Below are 19,385 nucleotides of genomic sequence, written 5' to 3'. Positions count from 1 at the left end.
TTTTTCCGAAAAGTAAGTTTTTTTTGTCTGATTTCGTTACTTAAAATATCGTTTGCACTAATTAATTAGCACATTTGAAGTCACCCCCTTGAACTATTTAGATTGAGTCCTAAAACTTGAAGATCCGATCATTAGATCAAAAGTTATTCAGGATGGTCCGCTTTTTATTTCGCGCAGTGTGCATTTCTGCATAGTGAATTTCAAGCACTGAAACTTATTAATAAATTATATATTGCTTATGCTGCACGTACCGATGTGCAACATATGCAATAAATTCAAAACATAAGTCTGAGTTAATTCTTTACAAAATATGTTTTCTAAACTTTTTTAGATTAGACTTCAAGAGTTTGATTACTGTGTTTTTGTTATGGAATTTCTGTCATTAGATCGTATAAAGAAATTTAAAAAAAAATGTCTATAAAAATTGGTATCTTTGAGATAACTTTAAAAAGCTACGATTAAAAAATAAGTTGCGCGCCTTTATAATTGCGACTTTGAGCGGTGAAATATTTTCATGGAATTTTCGTGCTCCACAGAATTAGGGAAGCACATGCAATTAATTCAAAGCCTTAAGTAAGAGTTTCTTTTTTTGAAACATGTTTTTCAATCATTATTTTTCAAACTTTCTTAGACTAGACATTAGGAGTTTGATTACTATCTATTCGCTAGAGTTGCAATTACTGAAATGTATCTACAAAAAATAAATGTATATAAACGTTATTATCTTTAAGACTTTAAAAAGCTACGATTAAAAAATATGTCGTGCGATGGCTCATTATTTACGACTTGAACCACTAAAATATTTTCGTGAATTTTTCGTGTTTAGTGGAATTACATTTTAATGTGCAGAACATGAAATCAATTGTAAGTCGAAGTTATAGTTGATTGTTTTAGAAATGGTGAGTTTTTACGGGCACTCGCGAAATTTCTTACTGTTTCTTCATTAATGTCAAAATGAACAGATTGGTTCAAAAACTTTTTCTAATCACCCTTAATTTAAGTAAAAAAATAATTTATTTCTTTACTATTACGTAACTATTCGCCTCTATTTTGAATGATTTTATGGTGCTTAGTACTGTATAATGACTATGCATGCGTGGTTGTACCCTCCGTATATTCTTTAAGATAAGAGCCCTCTAAGATTGAATATTTTGTATGTAGTTTTACTTTTTTTATTAAAACTTTTGGTGAAAACCCTATTTTATAACAGTATGTTGGAGGGGGGAGGGGAGCAAATAATATTTTTTTTCTTCAAAACTCAGTATGTTTGATTCTAAACTCTGAATCATTAACTGATGATGTAATGACTACAACTAATATTAAAACTAATAGTTGAATGCAGTTAGACTTGAAAATAACCACTCGCCACGAGGCAAGTCAACAAAAGAAGTGGCGACTTAAATTAAATAAATAATTGGCACTTTTTCCCATCGTTTTCTTTCTTTTTTTATAAATTGTTTGATGTTAAAAGTATAGAAAACATCAGTGCAGAAAGACTTTGGAAATCAGAATTTTCATTAAAATGTCGTATGTCTCTATTTGAAGTTTTATTTCGTAAAGAATCCATCAATTTGTGACAAAAAAATTCATGTGGAAGGAGAGACGTTAACAATTGACAACTTTAACAATTCGCATTTACATTAAACGTAGTTTGCCTCCTTAAATAGTTTTAAGTAAAGTTGTTTAAAGTCAGTATGTTTAACTAAATTTTATCATATATTTATATGAAAAATTCGTCATATATTTATATTATTGAATCAACTTTTTATTAGTCGATTAATCATTATAAAATGAGTTTTTTTAAAAAAAAAATCAATCCAAGAATTAACAACAAAAAAAAAGAAGCTAAAAAACGGCGATAAATGAAAACAAATTATATATATTGGTCACAAATTCTTCAGGTTTAAGTAATAAGTGGCTACTAAGTTTTAAGAGTCTACAGACCACTGGCTACAAACTGAAAATTTCAAGTTTAAATGTAACGAACCATTCCAATCAAATTTTTTAGCCTTTGACTTCGTGGGCTATGCTTCTGAAACGTTTATGAATTACGTGGTTGAAACTGCACAACTAGTTATAATTATAATACACTTCTTGGTACAAATTGGACAAGAATTACGAACTATGCTTTTTCTAATGTTTGTAGAAAACAAAATGATTAGTTTTACTGGACTCTTTCAGATGCCAGATTCTTTTAGATTAGATTGTGATTCATACACAATGGTTTTATGTGTAATCTAAATACCAAGTTCAATTGACACATTCACTATGCGTGACGAATATGTTTTTTATTAAAGTAAAATAGAAGCTAATGTCTTTCAAAACGCTACATAAAAATAAATTACAATACATCATTCAAACTTGTTTTTTGTTAGGTGCGTAAATAGGGTCCTGCAACCTTTTTTATACGAGTTCTGAAAGGTGAATCTTCAATTGTGGTTTTCGCGAGTCTATATATTACTCATTTAAATGCCCTTCTTTCAACATAGAATGAGATAATAAAGAAGTTTCAAGGGCACTTGATTTTCGCAAGATTGCTTAACCACATCACTGCATAAACATTCACCACACACCTGTTATTCAAATCGTAAATCTCTTTGGATTAAACGTCTCTAGAATTTGAATTGAATTGTACCCGTGTCCCTTTACGGGGAATAATTTTTGACAAATGTCAATTAAGATCTTAGTCAAATTAATGTTATTTGTTCATGACTAACAACTGTAGTATTGTTACGTCATATTTTACAATTAGAGTTTGAAATCTAGTGAATGTCGGCCTTTACATAGCCATAATATCCAAAACATTAATTTTCAGTTAATGTTAAATCTCAACATTGTGAGAATCTAGGATAATTAAGAAATATTTAGAATATTCAGCAAATGTGACTACATGAATGTTGACATTCGTTAATTTTGAATTTTCAGTGCTATATATATATATATATATATATAACATTTGAATGTCTATCTTTTTATGAAGAATAAGATAACGAGTTTTAAGAACACACGTATTGATTGAAACGTATAATAATAATACAATATATTGTAATGAGCTTGAAATTATAAAAAGTTGCTTAAATATGTGTTCAATTATGCAATTGTTTAGACGTAAATTTAAAAAAACAATTATTCTAAATATAACGATTTCACATTTAAAAAAATGTAAAATAGTTATATTTATAAATATATATATACACAGTTGGCACTTACCTATCGTCTCACCGACCATTTTCGCCAAATCTGAGAACGAATTCGGACGTGGTTCAAATTCAAATACTTTCTCATTTTTTGCATGTAGTAAGTTATATTTGTATTTTGTCTATTTCTTTATGATTATCTGCTATGTAAAAATAAATTTGAAGATACCAAAATGATTTAGGCGTAGTGTTGGCGAAAATGGTGGGCTGAATGATACGTAGATACATTTTTCTAAAGGTAGAATAAAAAATATTTGCTTAATTTGTCCCTAGATGTGAATTTTTTTTTTAAATCTAAGAATAATCACTTCTTGTAGGGAATTTAGGATAATGCAAAAAAAAAAAAATAAATAATAATAATTAATAAAAAGATTAATCTTTATTTTAAGATGATGAGGCGAGAGAATCTCTTTAGTTCATAAATGGTTCAACTTCGAAATCAATTTTTTCAGACTTAGTTCTCTATTATCGATGCTAATTTGAAATATTTATTAGTTAGAAAATAAAACTTACTTTATATTGATGCATACTTTCTATTGTCTGTATTAAATTTTAATTGTTTATTCCAGGAGCGGTAAACTACTTAAAGGCGATGAACTTTTAATTGTAAATGGACAAAAGTTACAAGGAGTTAGTTTAGAACAAGCAAGGCGACTGCTACGTGTACCTGAAGAAGAAATGCATTTACTTTTAGCGCGAGAGGTACGTTCTTCTATTTAATTCTTGAATAGGTTGAAATAATTATTTTACGATAGTTTACTTGCTGTGGTATGGTGATTTGTCGGGTTTTGAAAATGTCTTCGTTTTATCCTTGTTTAAATATGTATGTGTACCTTTCTGAATTTACTTTTGACAATATAATTAGTTGGCCACTAAGTTCCCGTCGAATCTTATAAAAAAAATCTTTAGAAGTTAATGGTTTGGAAGCATAGCGTTTTTTTTTTGTTTTGTTGCCAGGTCCCTTGTTTGAGCTTGAATTTTAGTGCAACACTTCGTTTAATTCCTCTTCATCGAAGTCGTCTGGCCGACCAAAATAAACTTCGATTTTTAAATTTGGCATATCAATCACGAGCTGTTCTTTCATCAATGCCACGAGCATCTTAGGCGAACTTAACCTTGATTAAAAACAAAAAAGATGTCAAAAATGCTCGTTTTTTTTTTCATTTTAATGATCTTAAAATTAACATAGATTAACTCAAAACATCTTTTGAATGATTATCGGAAACACTATGACATAATCATTTAATGACATGTGAAATGTTAAAATTATAAAAAAAATAAGCAAACGAACGGCGAACGGTGGGAATTTAGTTGCCTACCCAATATTAGGTTGTTGTTGTAGTTCATTTACGTCGCAGTAGAGCTGCACAATGAGCTATTGGCGACGTCTGGGAAACATCCCTGAGGATGATCCGAAGACATGCCATCACAATTTTGATCCTCTGCAGAGGGGATCCCAATATTAGGACAGTCGTTTTAGAATATTGTGTGCTTATACATTTTCCTGATTGAAAAGTTATTTTTGCACGCAAAAAAAGTATTACTTTTTATCGATCCATAATACTTGATCCCAATTAAGGGTCATATCAGCAACTTCTGGCATGAACCTGCTATCTTTTCTCCCTAATATCTTATTTCTATTTGCAGGTTAAGCTTAAATGTACCTTAAGTTTTCTTTAACTTGCTAGTGGAAATAAGGTTTTAGAGAGAAAAGCTATCAGGATCATGCTCAAATTTGCTTAAGAGCTTTAACGTTCAAAAACAAATGGCTAACAAGCTCTTGATTGGTAATAAGTACTATGAGTAAATACATAAACAAGTATCCATGTTAGAAGCATCCCAGTCATGTTTTTTCTCTCTCTTTATTAGTATTGTCATATTGTTAACTACACTCTTATTTTTAAAATCTATTTACTCATTCAGGGGTGCTTGTGAACTCAAGTCAAAATTCCGGAAAATTTCTTGAGTTTAAAAAAAAAAACAGTTTAAATTGAAAAAAATTTCAACAAGGTTTTTTTTCCCTTTTTCTCGATATTTCTTAGTTTACTTAAAATATATATAAAATTTTACATACGCCTATACCATTTACACATACCTATGATGACCTGGAGAAGTAATTAAAATTTACAAATATGTTTTTCTTTCTTGAGTTTATGATTATAATAACGATTTATTGATAAAAAAATGAATATAAGCTTATAAAGTAGCTGGCTCTCCTAATAAAATAGTGTTTTTAAGTTCCACGTTTGAAAATTTAATATCCGGAAACTTCTGTGATCAATGATTTTTTTAAACGTCTGGACCTTCGATCTCCGGAAAATTCCGGATCATTGTTAGCGAAAAATTTGGAAATCCGGATTTTTTCTGGAGCACAATCAGCCCTGCTCATTGTTCGTGTTTGGCACAGTATAGCTGTTTCAGACTGCCCTTATGCTTATTGATAATCAAGAAATATAATTTTTTTCAAGTTTCATTCGAAGATTATTCTTTTTAAGCTCTGATTATAGTAATTTTGAAGTCTGCTCGCAATGACCTTCATTTAGAAAAAATAGAGTTTAAAGAAAATGGAGAGTAGTTAGTGATCTAGTTTTTTAATGATCTGTTTGTATTCGCAAAAAACTGCAATAATTGAATGAAATTATTCGTTGATAAGTTTATGTAGGTCATAAATTATGGTTATTTTTTTTAAAGTTATGTAATTTTTTAAAACTATTTTGTCTGTTTTAAATTCTAGACAATTTTTTTGAGCAAAATAGTACATTTAGTTTCAAAAATTAAACTGTAACTTATTTTCTTTGACAAAATTAATTTCTTGATAAATTTTGAATTCTTTTTTTTTTTTAATCAATTTAAAAGTTCTCATTTATGTTGTTAAGTAATAGTAATAATTTTCATATAGAATGAAGATGACCAACATGTTATTTCTGTTCAAATTGTGAAATTTTCTTAATGTAGTTTTTGCAAAATTTAATAGCTTGAGAATTTTAAATATGATTATGTATATGTTGTAGGCTAATTGAAAAATCTGGCTCTTTGCAAATGCGCTAAAAAATGTGTAGTGAAAAACTCTACTTTTCTAACAGAATTTCAGAAAAAAAAATTATTTTACATTTTATAACTTATATACACTAATTAAAAATCTGACAGTTAGCAAATGTTGCTGGTATTTTGCAATGCGTCACAATAATTTGCTAATTTGTCTGATATATTTTAGGCTAAGTAGAAAATGTGCCAAGAGTTCAGACTGAATTTACTTACACTTAGGGCAATAAATCTACAATGAGCTTTCTCTGGGCTTATCACAATTCTTTGCTACAGAAAGTATAGTTTGTCTATATAAAGAACTCTTCTAGCCATTCGTCTGGAGCAGTTGCGGTGACTATGGTTACAAGGATGAACTATTTCAAGAATAGATTATTTAGATTAGATAGATATATAGATCAAGATAGTTGGGTCTTTATTTAAGACAGGTTTTGGCGAGAGAAAGGGTAATGCTCTATTTCTTGTTTCCATAGCAGCAGATGGCTCTTTCTATGGATAAACTATACCATGACTCTTCCAAATAAAATACTGTGTTAGCAATTTATATGTTTTAAGATCTCATATTCATCTCTAAATTTTCTTAATATTTACAGCTTACTGAAGACCTCTGCTTTAAAGAAGATTCCTCAAGACTTCAAGCAACTCTACCACCAGTGCCAGAACTACACGAGTCACACAACGTACAATCTTCCAATGCCATTCCAAGGCTAAGGCATTGGCAGTCAGATGCTGGGAAGTATTGCTCAGGCGATAATAGGCATTCTAATCCAGATTTACCTCCAAAGCCAAAGATAGACAATGAACGCGTATGTATAATATTGAGACTTAATTATCAATTTACTTCATCCTAATTCTTTTTTTATTTATTTCTATTTGAACCCCACATATACAATGTGTCTTAATATATACACATATATGTAGCGAAAGCAGAAAGCGTATTTTTTCTTAAAAAATCTGAAGCAAATTGAAAACTTGTTTATTGAATATGTTACCGTAACTGATCAAAATCAAGAGAATGTCGACTTTCACCAGTGAATGTCAACAATCACATAGTCACTTTGGTGAATGTCTGAAATATTTGATATTAATTTATTCATTAATATTATATTTATTCGATATTTTAAATATCTGCTGAGGATAGATTAGGAAAAACATCAGTGCAGTGTTCAGAGTACTGGTAAAATGCATACTGGGCAGTGGCACTTGACCTTAAACATTGATGTAGGGCATACCAACCAGTGGCACTTACTAGACATATTATATATTTCGGACATTTACCAAAGCGACTGTGACAGTCAACATTCACAGGTGGAAGTCAACAATCATCAATTTTGGTCATTCACAGTAACATATTAGTTAACATGGAAAAAATTCTGAAACATTAAAACATGTATAATGTACACAAGAACTTTTGATCTAATAATCAAATTTTTGCATGTTACCTTAATGGTTAGAGGAGAATACTTTAATGATTAATAAGCTATACAATTAATACAGACTGTATTTAAAGTAACAATTTTTGATAAGACTTTTAAACATGCATAGTGAAAATATAAATGTATGCAAGTTTACTTATAAATATATATGTTTTAGTTACAATTTTTGACTAGACTTTTAGACAGATGTGAATTTTAAAAAATCCAAGTTGTAAATATCAGGAAAATATGTTCCTAAATTGGTATAGAGAGTTTAAAAAGTTAGAGACCCATAATATCAAAATGCAAACTATCTATCAACAATTACGTTCTTTTTAAGTGTAGAAATACAATAGCAAAAACCAAAGCAAACAATCTCGTGCAGTGAATTCCTGTTTTTATCTTTGTTCGATAAATACGCAAGGTATCCTCATAGCTTTTACTTATATCCTAGTTCTACCTTTTGGGTTTGTGACAGACATAGTTTTTAGAACCATACGTAATTTTATTGCCTAGAGCATAAGTTTCGTTTGCAGCATACCATTAGCGATAAATAGTTATCTTGAATCAAATGAGGAACAAATTTTTTTTATTCTCCAAAATTGTGCATTAGAATAAAATGCATATACTGCCTTAAAATATTATTTTTTATTTAAAGATTTATTGTCTAATTACTATGTATGTAAATATTTATTTAGTTTAATAGTTATTGTACATAAAACTGACCACATTTAAGACAGTTTTCTAAGAATTACTAGTTATTCTATGTTATAAATTTGACATGTTTTCAAGCAATATTGCATTATTTAATGAACTTACATTTCCTATTTTAATTTCACAGATGGGCAGTAATGGTATCTGCACATTGCCTAGGCGGCCTAAATCCTCCCAACTTTCGCTACATACAGTAGTATTTGAGAAAGGACCAGGCCGCAAAAGTTTAGGATTCAGTATTGTTGGTGGTAAAGATTCTCCAAAAGGCGAACTTGGTTTCTATGTAAAAACTATCTTTACAAATGGCCAGGCAGCTGAAACTGGATCTCTTAGAGAAGGTACGAATTTTCATTATTAATCTTAAAATACTTATTTTGTTTACCCTTTATTATAATTATAAAGGTTAGGTGGATGAAGGTGTAAATTTGCCTTGTTTTCATGTCATCCATTAAGTATACATCTGGGCATTGTTTAATTTGGGTTTCAGGGACTTCGTAACCAACCTTTCAAAATCTGTTCCAGGAATAAAACTGACATTTTAAGTTGAAAAAGTAGTTTGTATAAGAAATAAACGAAGAAAGCAGTCTTAAATCCAAATTTCCACACAGTTGTTTTCAAAACACCCTTTTTTATATTACATCATTCTTCACACTCTGGAATTTTAATACATGTACATAGCTGCCAACTCTACTGGATTTTGCCAGTTTCTCTTAGTTTCATAAGAAAATTACCTAAAATTGGGTAAGCTTCCTTAAAAAATCCCTGTTGAAATAGAAATTTTTTTGCAGATTATTGCTTGCTTGAATATTTAAATAAGTGTTACTTATACATAATGAAGCAAGCCTCATTTTTAAATATTAGTTTAAAAGTTTTTTTGTTCTAAAATGTAAAGTTTATTTTAATTCAGAGCTTTCTTTTTAAAATAATTAAAAAATATTTTAACTATCTTTGATGAATTAAATACCTATTATTATTCAAAATTGTCAGTAAACCTTATACATAACATTTCAAGTTCATTTAATGTCAATCATAACTGGAAAATATTGCAGTTTTTCTATTTTGATGACTACAAAAATTCCTTATGTGTAAAATATTTAGTAAATTTTTTGACAATTATGAAATTTATATTATTTCGCAAAATCTACAGGATTTCTTCCTATCATGTTGGCAGCTATGCATGTATTTGAGTAACAATTTTATGACACAACATTACAATGTATATTTACTCAATTCATTCCATCATTTATACACTTGGTTTTGCAACTATTATTGCTTTTTTCAATTAACTTCTAATCTGGGTAATCAGGGAATGAATTTAAGCATCTTTCTATATAAACTTAATTAACCGAATATATATGTCATTTAAAGCAGTAAATAAAGATGTAAAGGTCGTTAAAATCACTCATTTCAAAATTTTATTCTTTATTTTATGCATCCTTCATCCACTGCCAATTTGAAACTTTGTTTTATAAAATGTCAAACTGGTACACCTTCATATATATGTGAAATAAAATTTAGATTTAAATTTTTTTTATGACAAATATTTATAAAGAACAATACAAGATTGCTACATTTTTAAATTATCAGAACAATTAGTTAAGGTTTATTTGAAAGTTGTCAAGCCAAGGGAAGAATTATTGTATTTATAAACTTTTGTAACAAGATCAGGGTGCGCAGCCAGTTTTTTCAACAAAAAATAAATATTTTTTATCACTTTCCAAAAAAATAAATAAATAAATAAATCATAATTAGGATCTGTGCAGGAATAAAAATTACTTTTTTTCTATAGTTTAATGTTCTTAATTTATCAAAACATTAAATCAATAAAATTCAGAAACTTTACATAATCATGCAATTTTTGTAATTTAGAAAGGCAATCGACACAGCAACGAAAAACAATCTCTTTTTAAAAGATAGAAAATTAAGCACTTTTTACCAACACTGAATAAAAAAAGCCCCTTTAAAGGCTTTTAAAATATGTTAATCAAAAATAAGCATTTTTTAAAAACTCTATACACCCTGAAGATATATAAGGAAATGGCAGCACATGACAAACACATATGCATTGTGTTAGTTTTCCCCACATTTTTGCTGCAAAAAAATTAAATTGTAAATAAATTAACAAAATAAAACTCAAACAAGTGATTTGTTAGTGTTAATATGGGTTACAAAGGTAAAACTATCTTAAATTTTATGTTGGGAATTATTCACTTAAAAATATTTTTCTATTTGCTTGAAAATATCTTAACTACATTTAGAAAGATCAATTTTTTTCAATATCAGATGATAATTCTTAAAAATAGGGACCCTTTATAAGCAATTAGTTTTGATTGTTTCCTGACATTGCTCAACAAAAGGTTGCGTCGTGTAAGATGTTGGCTGTACATTTATATCAATGTTCTTATCAAGAGCATGATCAAAACTAAAAATGTCTTCAAAACTAAGTTTTCAAATTAGAAAAAATATATTCTCAATATATATCAATAACATATATATATCATCAATCTTGAAATGATAATAAAACAAAAGAAAAAGAAGTTCTTTGAACAACTGTCACATTTTTAAAACCTTGACTTACAGTGATTTTCTCCTACTCTTTGTTCACTTTACTTTCAACCACATATGTTTAATTTTCAAAAAATGATGAATATATTTGACACAGTTTCCAAATAGAAAATTATTGTCTTAAATATACCCATAAAATTCTAGAATATGATTTTTATTTTATTTATTGACAAAATCTAACAGTCTAAAATTTAACAGTTTACTTGCCTTTTAAAGTAACTAGATTTATTATATTCTTTTATTAAGGCGTAATTGATAATCAATAATCCTGAATCTTTATATATTACATATTCTTTTGAAATATCTATTGTTTTTCATACAATAAGTATAAAATTTTATTTATTTTTAGGAGATGAAATTTATACGCTTAATGGTCAACCATTACAAGGCCTTTCACATTCAGAAGCCATAGCAGCCTTTAAGAAAATTAAACAAGGTCCAGTAGTGTTACACATTGGGAGACGTTCCAACAAAAAAAGGTATGCATTGGATTTCAAACACAATTGTACTCACACTATTTAAATCTTATAATTTGGATAGGAAAAAAATAAAGAATTTCCTTAAAATTCAATTTTTAATGAAATATTTTGTTTGGGTGGGGTCTTTTAATAAAAGTACTCATGGCATTTTAGCCCACTCTAAGACAACCCAAAAATTAATACAGCAGAACTTAACAATACAAGTAAATACACAACACAGGAACGTTACAAATACAGGTTTCGTGTACTTGATAAGTACCATCTTCATTATGAAAATAGGGTGCAAACAAACTATAAAATGACATTACTGTATTACAGGACTCTCATGGATCAGGGAAAACTTGGAATTGTCAGGAAATCTTTTTGAAAAAAAAACTGAAAAATAACCAGTCTTAGAATTTGCAGTAACAATAATCAATTATTTAAAAAATTCTAACATCTATTACTATTTTTTGTTGTAAAAACTCACATTTTAACAAAACTTTTCCATCCACTCCATATTTTTTTCCTCACGAAATCTAATATTTGACATTATAAATAAGAAAATTGTATAGTATAGATAAAATATAGTCGGGATTTACATTGAAAGTTTCCTGAAATACCTGGAAAAGTCGGGAAATTTTTTTCTGAAATTAAATGGGAACCCTGGTATTATAATATTTTCCAATCATTAAAATATATTTAACTTGTAATTTGAGACTTGTCATTGAAATCTGAACATCCTTTTCATCCTTAGAATAACTACAAAGTATGAGGTCAAAATCACCTAGTACTAAATTCAGCAGATGATTGCAGCAGATAAAAATGCAAAATAATTGTGCCTTTTGTGATGAAATATTTATCATTGTTAGAATATTAAATGCCCCAATATCTTGAAATCATGTACTAACAATGATTTATATTATTAGTACTAGTTGCAAGTCAAACATTCTTATCAGATTTCTATGGTAAATCTCAAATTTCAGCAAGATTTCTCAGTTTTACTTATGAGAAGGTGTAGCAAAAGTGTAAGGAAATTGAAGTTATACTTTAATAATTAGAAAATATTGTAAATTAGTTAATAATACAGCAATAAAATTTTATTGCTCGTTGACACTTTATTTTCATAATGGAGATGTCAACTTTTACATGCTACTGGTCTCTGGGGATTGTTAAATGTCAACAGTTTTGTTTATTTTCCTGTCCATTAGGGCCAGAAAGTTCCCCTTTTCCTTACTACACATGTTTTGTGTTCAGTTATGACACAAACTCAAGGTAACTTTTATATCAATGGGAAATACTGTATTCGCTTTTCGTGAGCAATTCTAGTTACAAAATTTTAAAAGAATACAAGGGATAACCATTTGATAAGTGCATAAATAGACAGAATAGAGGTATGCCCTAACCACTGTAAAAAAGAATGGTGAAGTATTTTTCCCATTAAATCAATCTTCTCTTTCTAAATAAAGAGGATACCACCATTCTCTTACATGAATTAATTGAATAAAATTTTATATTTAAGCTGTTACTATATTTTACAGAGAAATTTACAATGAAATTTTACAGAGTTTTCTTTAATCTATCAAGTTTCAAAAGCATATGAGAAAGGCAGTAATCATGAATAATTAAGTACACATATAGTAGAATGGGTCGAAGAAATTTTTTTTTGAATTTCGGAACACTTTTTAGCGTGAAAAAAATGTCAATTGTACTAAGAATAAAAATTTTCCAACTGTGCAGCATACTTAAAATTAATGCGAACATGAAAAACTGTGTACCTACCATGTGAAAATGGTTGCACTTTTAGTTCCACCTACAACTCTAGCCAAACAACCATCCATTTTTTTTGATGGTTGTCTGGTTTTTATATTATATTTACAGGTAGTTACAAAGAATTTTAAGGGACTGGGTTTCTTTAGTTTACTGCACTGTTAAAATTCCTTTCTTTTTATATCTACTACACATTTAAAGTCCAGTTTACTGGAGAAATGAGGTTTGATTAATCTAGATCTGAATTTTGCTCTAAAATTTTCATCTAGAGCTTCATGTTCACACATTTTATTTCAAATTTGACACCCTTTCACAGCCTAAAAGTGACAAGAAAACTTTGATATTTTTCTTAATGGGTATTGAATGCCAGAATTGGTGAGTGATTTAATATCTTCACTTATGTCTCACAGCATTGACAGACCACACAAGGTTATCTACGGTAGTAAGAAAATGGGTCTTTGGTCAACTAATTCTTATCAACCAAGAATATCTGCTGTACATTTTAACTGCCATAATTTTGAAACATTGTGAAGAAAACTTGGCAAATCAGGATCCAGATCCTTTGTCCCATTTCAGATGGTCAATTGTTGTCAACCAAGTCTTTAAAATGTATGTAAGAAGAATTGTAAAAGCAAGACAAAAGGTTCCAAAGAAAACGAGTATTCATATTATCAAAACTAAACTTTCAACCTTCGGATTATTAATTGGAATTCTTGTGTTCCATATCCTCTCCTAATGTTACGACTTAAGTTAAGATATTAAAGCACACGTTAATTCTGTCACTCATTATAGAAATACCAAACTTTTTTTTAAGGTAGTGAGAAGGTGTGTCAAACTTGTGACAGAGATTTCGAATAAAAAAATCAGCTTATTATGATGCTAGAGATATAACTGATTGGTGATGAGTAGTAGATATTAAAAATAAAGTAACCCGAAGAATGCAGTAAACGAAAGAATCCTACTACATTGAAAATCTTTGAGACTAGCTGTAAATACAGTGTAAAAACCACATAAAATAATGAATGACTAGCTGAGTAGGGTGTAGGAGGAATTCGACATAATGAACGAAGAGAAATTATGATTAACTGAAAACTTTTTTAAAATGTTGCACAAGTATAAAAATTAAATTATCAATTAAAAAATTTAATTTATGTAGGTTATTCAAACTATGAAACAAACAAATTAAACTGCAGTGGAATTATTTCAAAAGCCACTTTTTTTTCTCTTTAAGTTTTCATTCATTTTAAAAATGATGCATAAAGTTATGCCCTTTTTGTTCTTTGTACAATGGATAACTTTTTTGTACTAAAGTGCTTTAAAATACAAACATTTATCGGTTCGAACCAATATACTATATTAGTGAGTTTATGTACTTTTTCATGTATCACTTGTAAATGTTCAGTACGTTTGGCCTGCTTCTGAAAGGATATATTGAATAGGGCAGTTGCAACTACTTTTTAACTGTAAAATAGGATTTATGGTGTACTTACTAAATATACTTCTATTCTGTTCATTTATGCACATAGAATTAATCTATGTTCAAATGGTGCTCACCTTCATATCTTAACTATCTGAAACAAAGAAAGAGATGTTAGTAGTAGTCTAACTAAAAATATTGGGTAAACAGAAATTTTTTTAGTTGTTATAAGTACCCTCGTTCACACTTTCCAGAAAAAATTTAAACATCATGTTACACCTAGGATATTTCTAAAAAGAGAACAATACTATAAAACTGCTGTCATTTAAAAAAAATTTCTCATGCTATAAGTTATTATTGTTAGAAGTCATACATAGACCTGCAAGTTACATATTATCATGTATATAAATTTTTGTTTTGGACAATACGGTACAGTTGAAATACAAATTTTAATAAAATTTTTTCTTTTCTTTTTCAGTTCATGCCTATCCGAGTCCAGTAGTAAGCTAGAAAGCAACAATTCTAAGTCATGTAGTACGCTAGATAATATCTAGCTAAAGCTCTGTGCCTTTTACTTTGTTAGAAACTTTTTGCAATTTTGTAGTTTTACATTTTGTTTGTTATTGAAAATATACATTGTAAATAAAGTATGAATTTCAGTCTTTAAACACTTACTTTATTTCAAAACACATACAATACTAACTATGTTTCAAATACTGCTCAAGAGATGTACTCCTACTGAAAAAATCATTAATGACAAATTTTTGTTTCATGCAAAAAACTATGATGTTTCTCTGTAGTTCGCTTCTCCTTGTATAAAATTCATGTTTATAAACAATATCAAGTGAATCATCCATTAGTTTATTTAGTGAAGACTTTAACTTCTCAATTCTTTCTAGCAATAATGTGGATTGCATTTTTGATGCCATATGCAATGCGGTTTCAACATATTCTTTCCTCCGCAAAAGCTACAGAACACAACATTAATTATTAACTGTACTTACCTTATCCTTCTGTTGCTACCATAAGAAGCTTCTCAATTAATATTAATGCAGGCAAAATTTTTGATTTAAGAGTGCTCAGCTGGTTACTTAGAAGAAACAGCTTTTAAGTAACTAATGCTATTTTTCTAGTTTCCTGCTTTTTTGGATATGCACACTTAAAAAAAAAAAAATTTAATCACATGCAGAAAAATTTATAAAAAATCTTGTTACTTTTCAATATCTCAATTGATTTTGTTGAAATCAATGTTTATAACTAGAAATTAAAGAAACAATATAATTGAACAATGCTGCAAAAAAACTTCAGCTCTATCATAGCATGTACAAAATATTTATCTGAAAAGAATAAAAACAGGAAACGAGAGAAAGATATATGATTGAATCAGATAGAGTAAAAAATAATAAATGCACAAAAAATCATACAAACATTTTTTATAGCACAGTCAAAGTCCGCTATAATTAACCTGAGATGTGGTGAAGATTTGTTGTATTAAACTTTTTTAGTGGTCCCTTCTGAGCTCCCATTTAACTAACATTATTTTATATGTGTATAGTAGACAGCTGAGAAGTCGCTAGCTCATTTATAGTCTACTCTATATCTTACTCTTGTATGCTCTTCACTTTTAAACAAGGACAAACAAGAATGAGAAAAAAAAAATTGGGGAACTTTTAGCTTAAAAGCAAAATCCAAGGTTCATACAGAGATCAGAAGAAGAAATCCAAGGAGTCCAAAATTTTAAGGACTTATCAAAAATTTAAAAACTCTGTGTAAAAGATAACTAGACAATTTTTTTTTAAAATTAAAAAGCAGTTATTACGAATACATAAGAAAATCTAAGGCATTTTATACACAAAAAAAAATCATAGCAAATTATTAATTAAGTTTACTTGTAACATGTAAAATTAAAATTATTTGCTGTTATTTTTTCCTTCTAAATCTTGCAATTCAATTTTTTTTCTTCTTTTAAAGTGTTTCTTAAACTGTTAGATTTTGAAAGCTAAGTCATATCATTTAGTTTCCCTGCTTGGACAGCAAATTCATCAATGGACTTAGTTCATCTATGCAACGCAATAATCTAAGGAGTTTCTAAGGACTAATTTGGAAATCTAAGTAGTTCCAAGTACTCATTGGAGACTTTTCCAGTGAGTTTCTAAGGAGTATAAGGAGTCTGTACGCACCCTGAAAATCAGAATTAAAAATTCTGAATCTTTTTGTACAGCAGAAAATGAGGCCAAGAAAATATTAGATACTTCACTACTTGTTGATATGAACATTGGTGATATCAAATTGTAGTCAGTCATTGCATAAATTAACAAGTTCTTAAATTTCTATAGTTCTAAATGTAGTATAGTTCTAAAAGTGTTACTTAGCAACTGTAATATCTAGAACAAGTAATATTGAGACATTTTAAAAGCTGAGGTTGAGGTAAAATCATAATTAAAAAGTCTGAATCTTTTTGTACGGAAGAAAATGAGGACTAGAAAATATACTTTACAACTTGTGATATGAACATAGGTGAAATCAACTTAAAATCAAGTTGTAGTCAGTCATTGCACAAATTTACAAGTCTATTCTAAGTTCTAAAATTTCAATAGTTCTAAATATAGAATAGTTCTAAAAGTGTTATTTAGCAAATGTGATATCTAGAACAATTAATATGGACACGTTTTAAAAGCCAAGCCTATAAAATTATCTAAATAAAAAATAAAACAAAATTTTAAAATAAAGAATCTAAGCATGCAATGGTGCTAGATTACTTTTACATCAGAGGTACATAAATATACTAACATGAATTAAAGAGATGTACTAGGAAATTGCATCATGTAGCGTTCAGAATGTATAAATAACAATAAAAAAGATACACTAAAAATTTTCCTAGAGCTAGGAATTTCTATCTACATGAATTTTTAGCCTACAATCAAATTAGTAGGCTAAGATTTGATATAATTTTAGAATTATATGGGAAAACAATACACCAAAAAGTAGCAATCTATCAGCAAATATAAACAAGAAAATTTCTGATCTAACACTGAAACTGTGTTTTAAATAGTATATTTTTAACAACCAAGATTAGAAGTATTTCAGAAGCAGGAGAATATCGAATTTTTAAAATAATATGCAATAACTGAAATGATAATTATTATAGATAGCATTTCACGAATAACAGATTATTAGTTCAAATAATATTTTAGTTAAAAAAATTGAACTCAATGTGTTTTAAGAATGGATGTACAATTTTAACATTCCCAGAAGAACAGTTGATTTAATATTAATGGATGAAAAAAAAGTAACAAGTTTTAATACAAAGAAAAAAAAGATTAAAAAAAAATATTTGATTTAAATAAAACATAGTTAACATAAGAATTTGGTTACCAGTGATTGTTTAAAAACTTTTAACTAATCATACAAATTATGCAAATCATTGATGATAAAAAATATATTGAAGCTGCAGTAAACAAATAAATAAAAAAATTTACAGAGAAATCAGTGAAATGATAAACATTTGGTTATCAGAGATTATACTCATTGGCAGGAAAAAAAAGTTATGATTGCCTTTTTACGATCACTGGTTATGCATTAGTCAAATGCTTATTCTTTCTGGATTGACTCCATCAAACGCCACAACATTTCAAACCATGGGGTTGCAAAAACTGCCTCGATTGATGTTTGTTGTCTGATTGATTTTCATATCCTGCCTATGTACGTGTTTCAAGATATCACAAAATACTTCTTCTTCTTCATCATTCATATTTATATTAAAATTACCATCAAGCCAGTAATTATACGTTAATAATAAAAAGAATATAAAAATAATTTAAATTATTATGTACATACATTAAAAATGTGCTAGTGAAAATAAAAAGAAAAACAGCAGCGATCGCCATAGCAACGCATGCAATGAGGACCCATGCACAGTGTTTAAAATTACTCTTGAACACAGTTAAAAAATGTGTGGACACCATCAAATCCAAACCAAGACCCATTTTGCCAATGGGTAAAAAAAAATTTAAAAAATTCTCAACTCTTATTTTATTTTCCTTCTTATAATATGCATGGGAAATGCTAAGAATGGCTAAAAATGCCAAAGGTAAGAAAAAGTGAAAACCAAAAATGTAAAATTTACGTTTTAGTCCTTCAGAACACACTTTTCAAAAATGAAGAACAATCATTAGTTTTATATGCAGGATTGATACAGGAAAAAAACAAAAAAAATCAATTAAAATTTTTTGTGGAGAGAATAAAATGTTTTGTTACTTTGCATGTTTGCAAAACAAAACTGTGTACCTTGTAAATTCATTTAAACCCAATATAAAATCGAATTTTCGCAACAATAAACACAAATTTATCAGAAATAAAAAAAGGACTGAAATCTAAGAAATGAAATAACTGAAGCTTCAAATTACAATAATAAATAATGAATCATATCCTTCTTACCCTTGCAGAAATGGTAGAAGGTGCCAAATTAACGTATCTACATGCGGGGAAAAAGTCCTTCTACAATGAAACTAGCAATCACAGGTGGACAATAAGTTTCGCTTACAAAGATCAGCACATGTGAAGAAGTCGAAAGCAATTTTCAGTTTTAAATTAAAGAGGACAGCATAGAAAATCCAATCCAAACTTAGTTTTAAAGACATAGAAAGAGGAACAGTGTAAGGTTAAAGGCAATGAATTAAAAAATCTTTTCAAGAACGTGCATGAATCTTTGATCACAAAACAATCGAGCTTTGAAGTTGGATATGGGGTCAAGAACATACATATTATTTCTAAAAAATATTGTATTTGAAACACAATCCAATATCTT

At 28.5% G+C, this 19,385-nt stretch overlaps 2 protein-coding genes across 13 annotated transcripts in view; one reads left to right on the top strand and one right to left on the bottom strand.

Moving 5' to 3' along the window:
• LOC107445477 (pro-interleukin-16) overlaps positions 1–15,246 on the top strand; it is a 202,396-nt gene extending 187,150 nt beyond the window's left edge. For all 10 annotated transcript variants that reach the window (XM_071183066.1, XM_071183067.1, XM_071183068.1 and 7 more), the window contains 5 exons: positions 3,767–3,899; positions 6,833–7,045; positions 8,496–8,706; positions 11,283–11,412; positions 15,057–15,246. In XM_071183066.1, the coding sequence (XP_071039167.1) occupies positions 3,767–3,899; positions 6,833–7,045; positions 8,496–8,706; positions 11,283–11,412; positions 15,057–15,132 (763 nt within the window). In that variant the 3' untranslated portion in view covers positions 15,133–15,246. The remainder of the gene's footprint in view (positions 1–3,766; positions 3,900–6,832; positions 7,046–8,495; positions 8,707–11,282; positions 11,413–15,056) is intronic.
• Positions 14,573–19,385, bottom strand: part of LOC107449563 (dynein regulatory complex subunit 3) — a 32,827-nt gene continuing 28,014 nt past the window's right edge. For 2 of the 3 annotated variants that reach the window (XM_043044748.2, XM_016065119.3), the window contains exon 11: positions 15,233–15,546. In XM_043044748.2, the coding sequence (XP_042900682.1) occupies positions 15,277–15,546 (270 nt within the window). In that variant the 3' untranslated portion in view covers positions 15,233–15,276. Of the gene's footprint in view, positions 14,733–15,232; positions 15,547–19,385 lie in introns of those variants that run through there. The other variant, XM_071183075.1, reaches the window with a different exon arrangement.

Source organism: Parasteatoda tepidariorum, chromosome 7 (genome assembly GCF_043381705.1).
Source record: "Parasteatoda tepidariorum isolate YZ-2023 chromosome 7, CAS_Ptep_4.0, whole genome shotgun sequence".
Lineage (NCBI taxonomy): Eukaryota > Metazoa > Arthropoda > Arachnida > Araneae > Theridiidae > Parasteatoda > Parasteatoda tepidariorum.
This window is presented reverse-complemented; position numbering and strand designations above follow the sequence as displayed.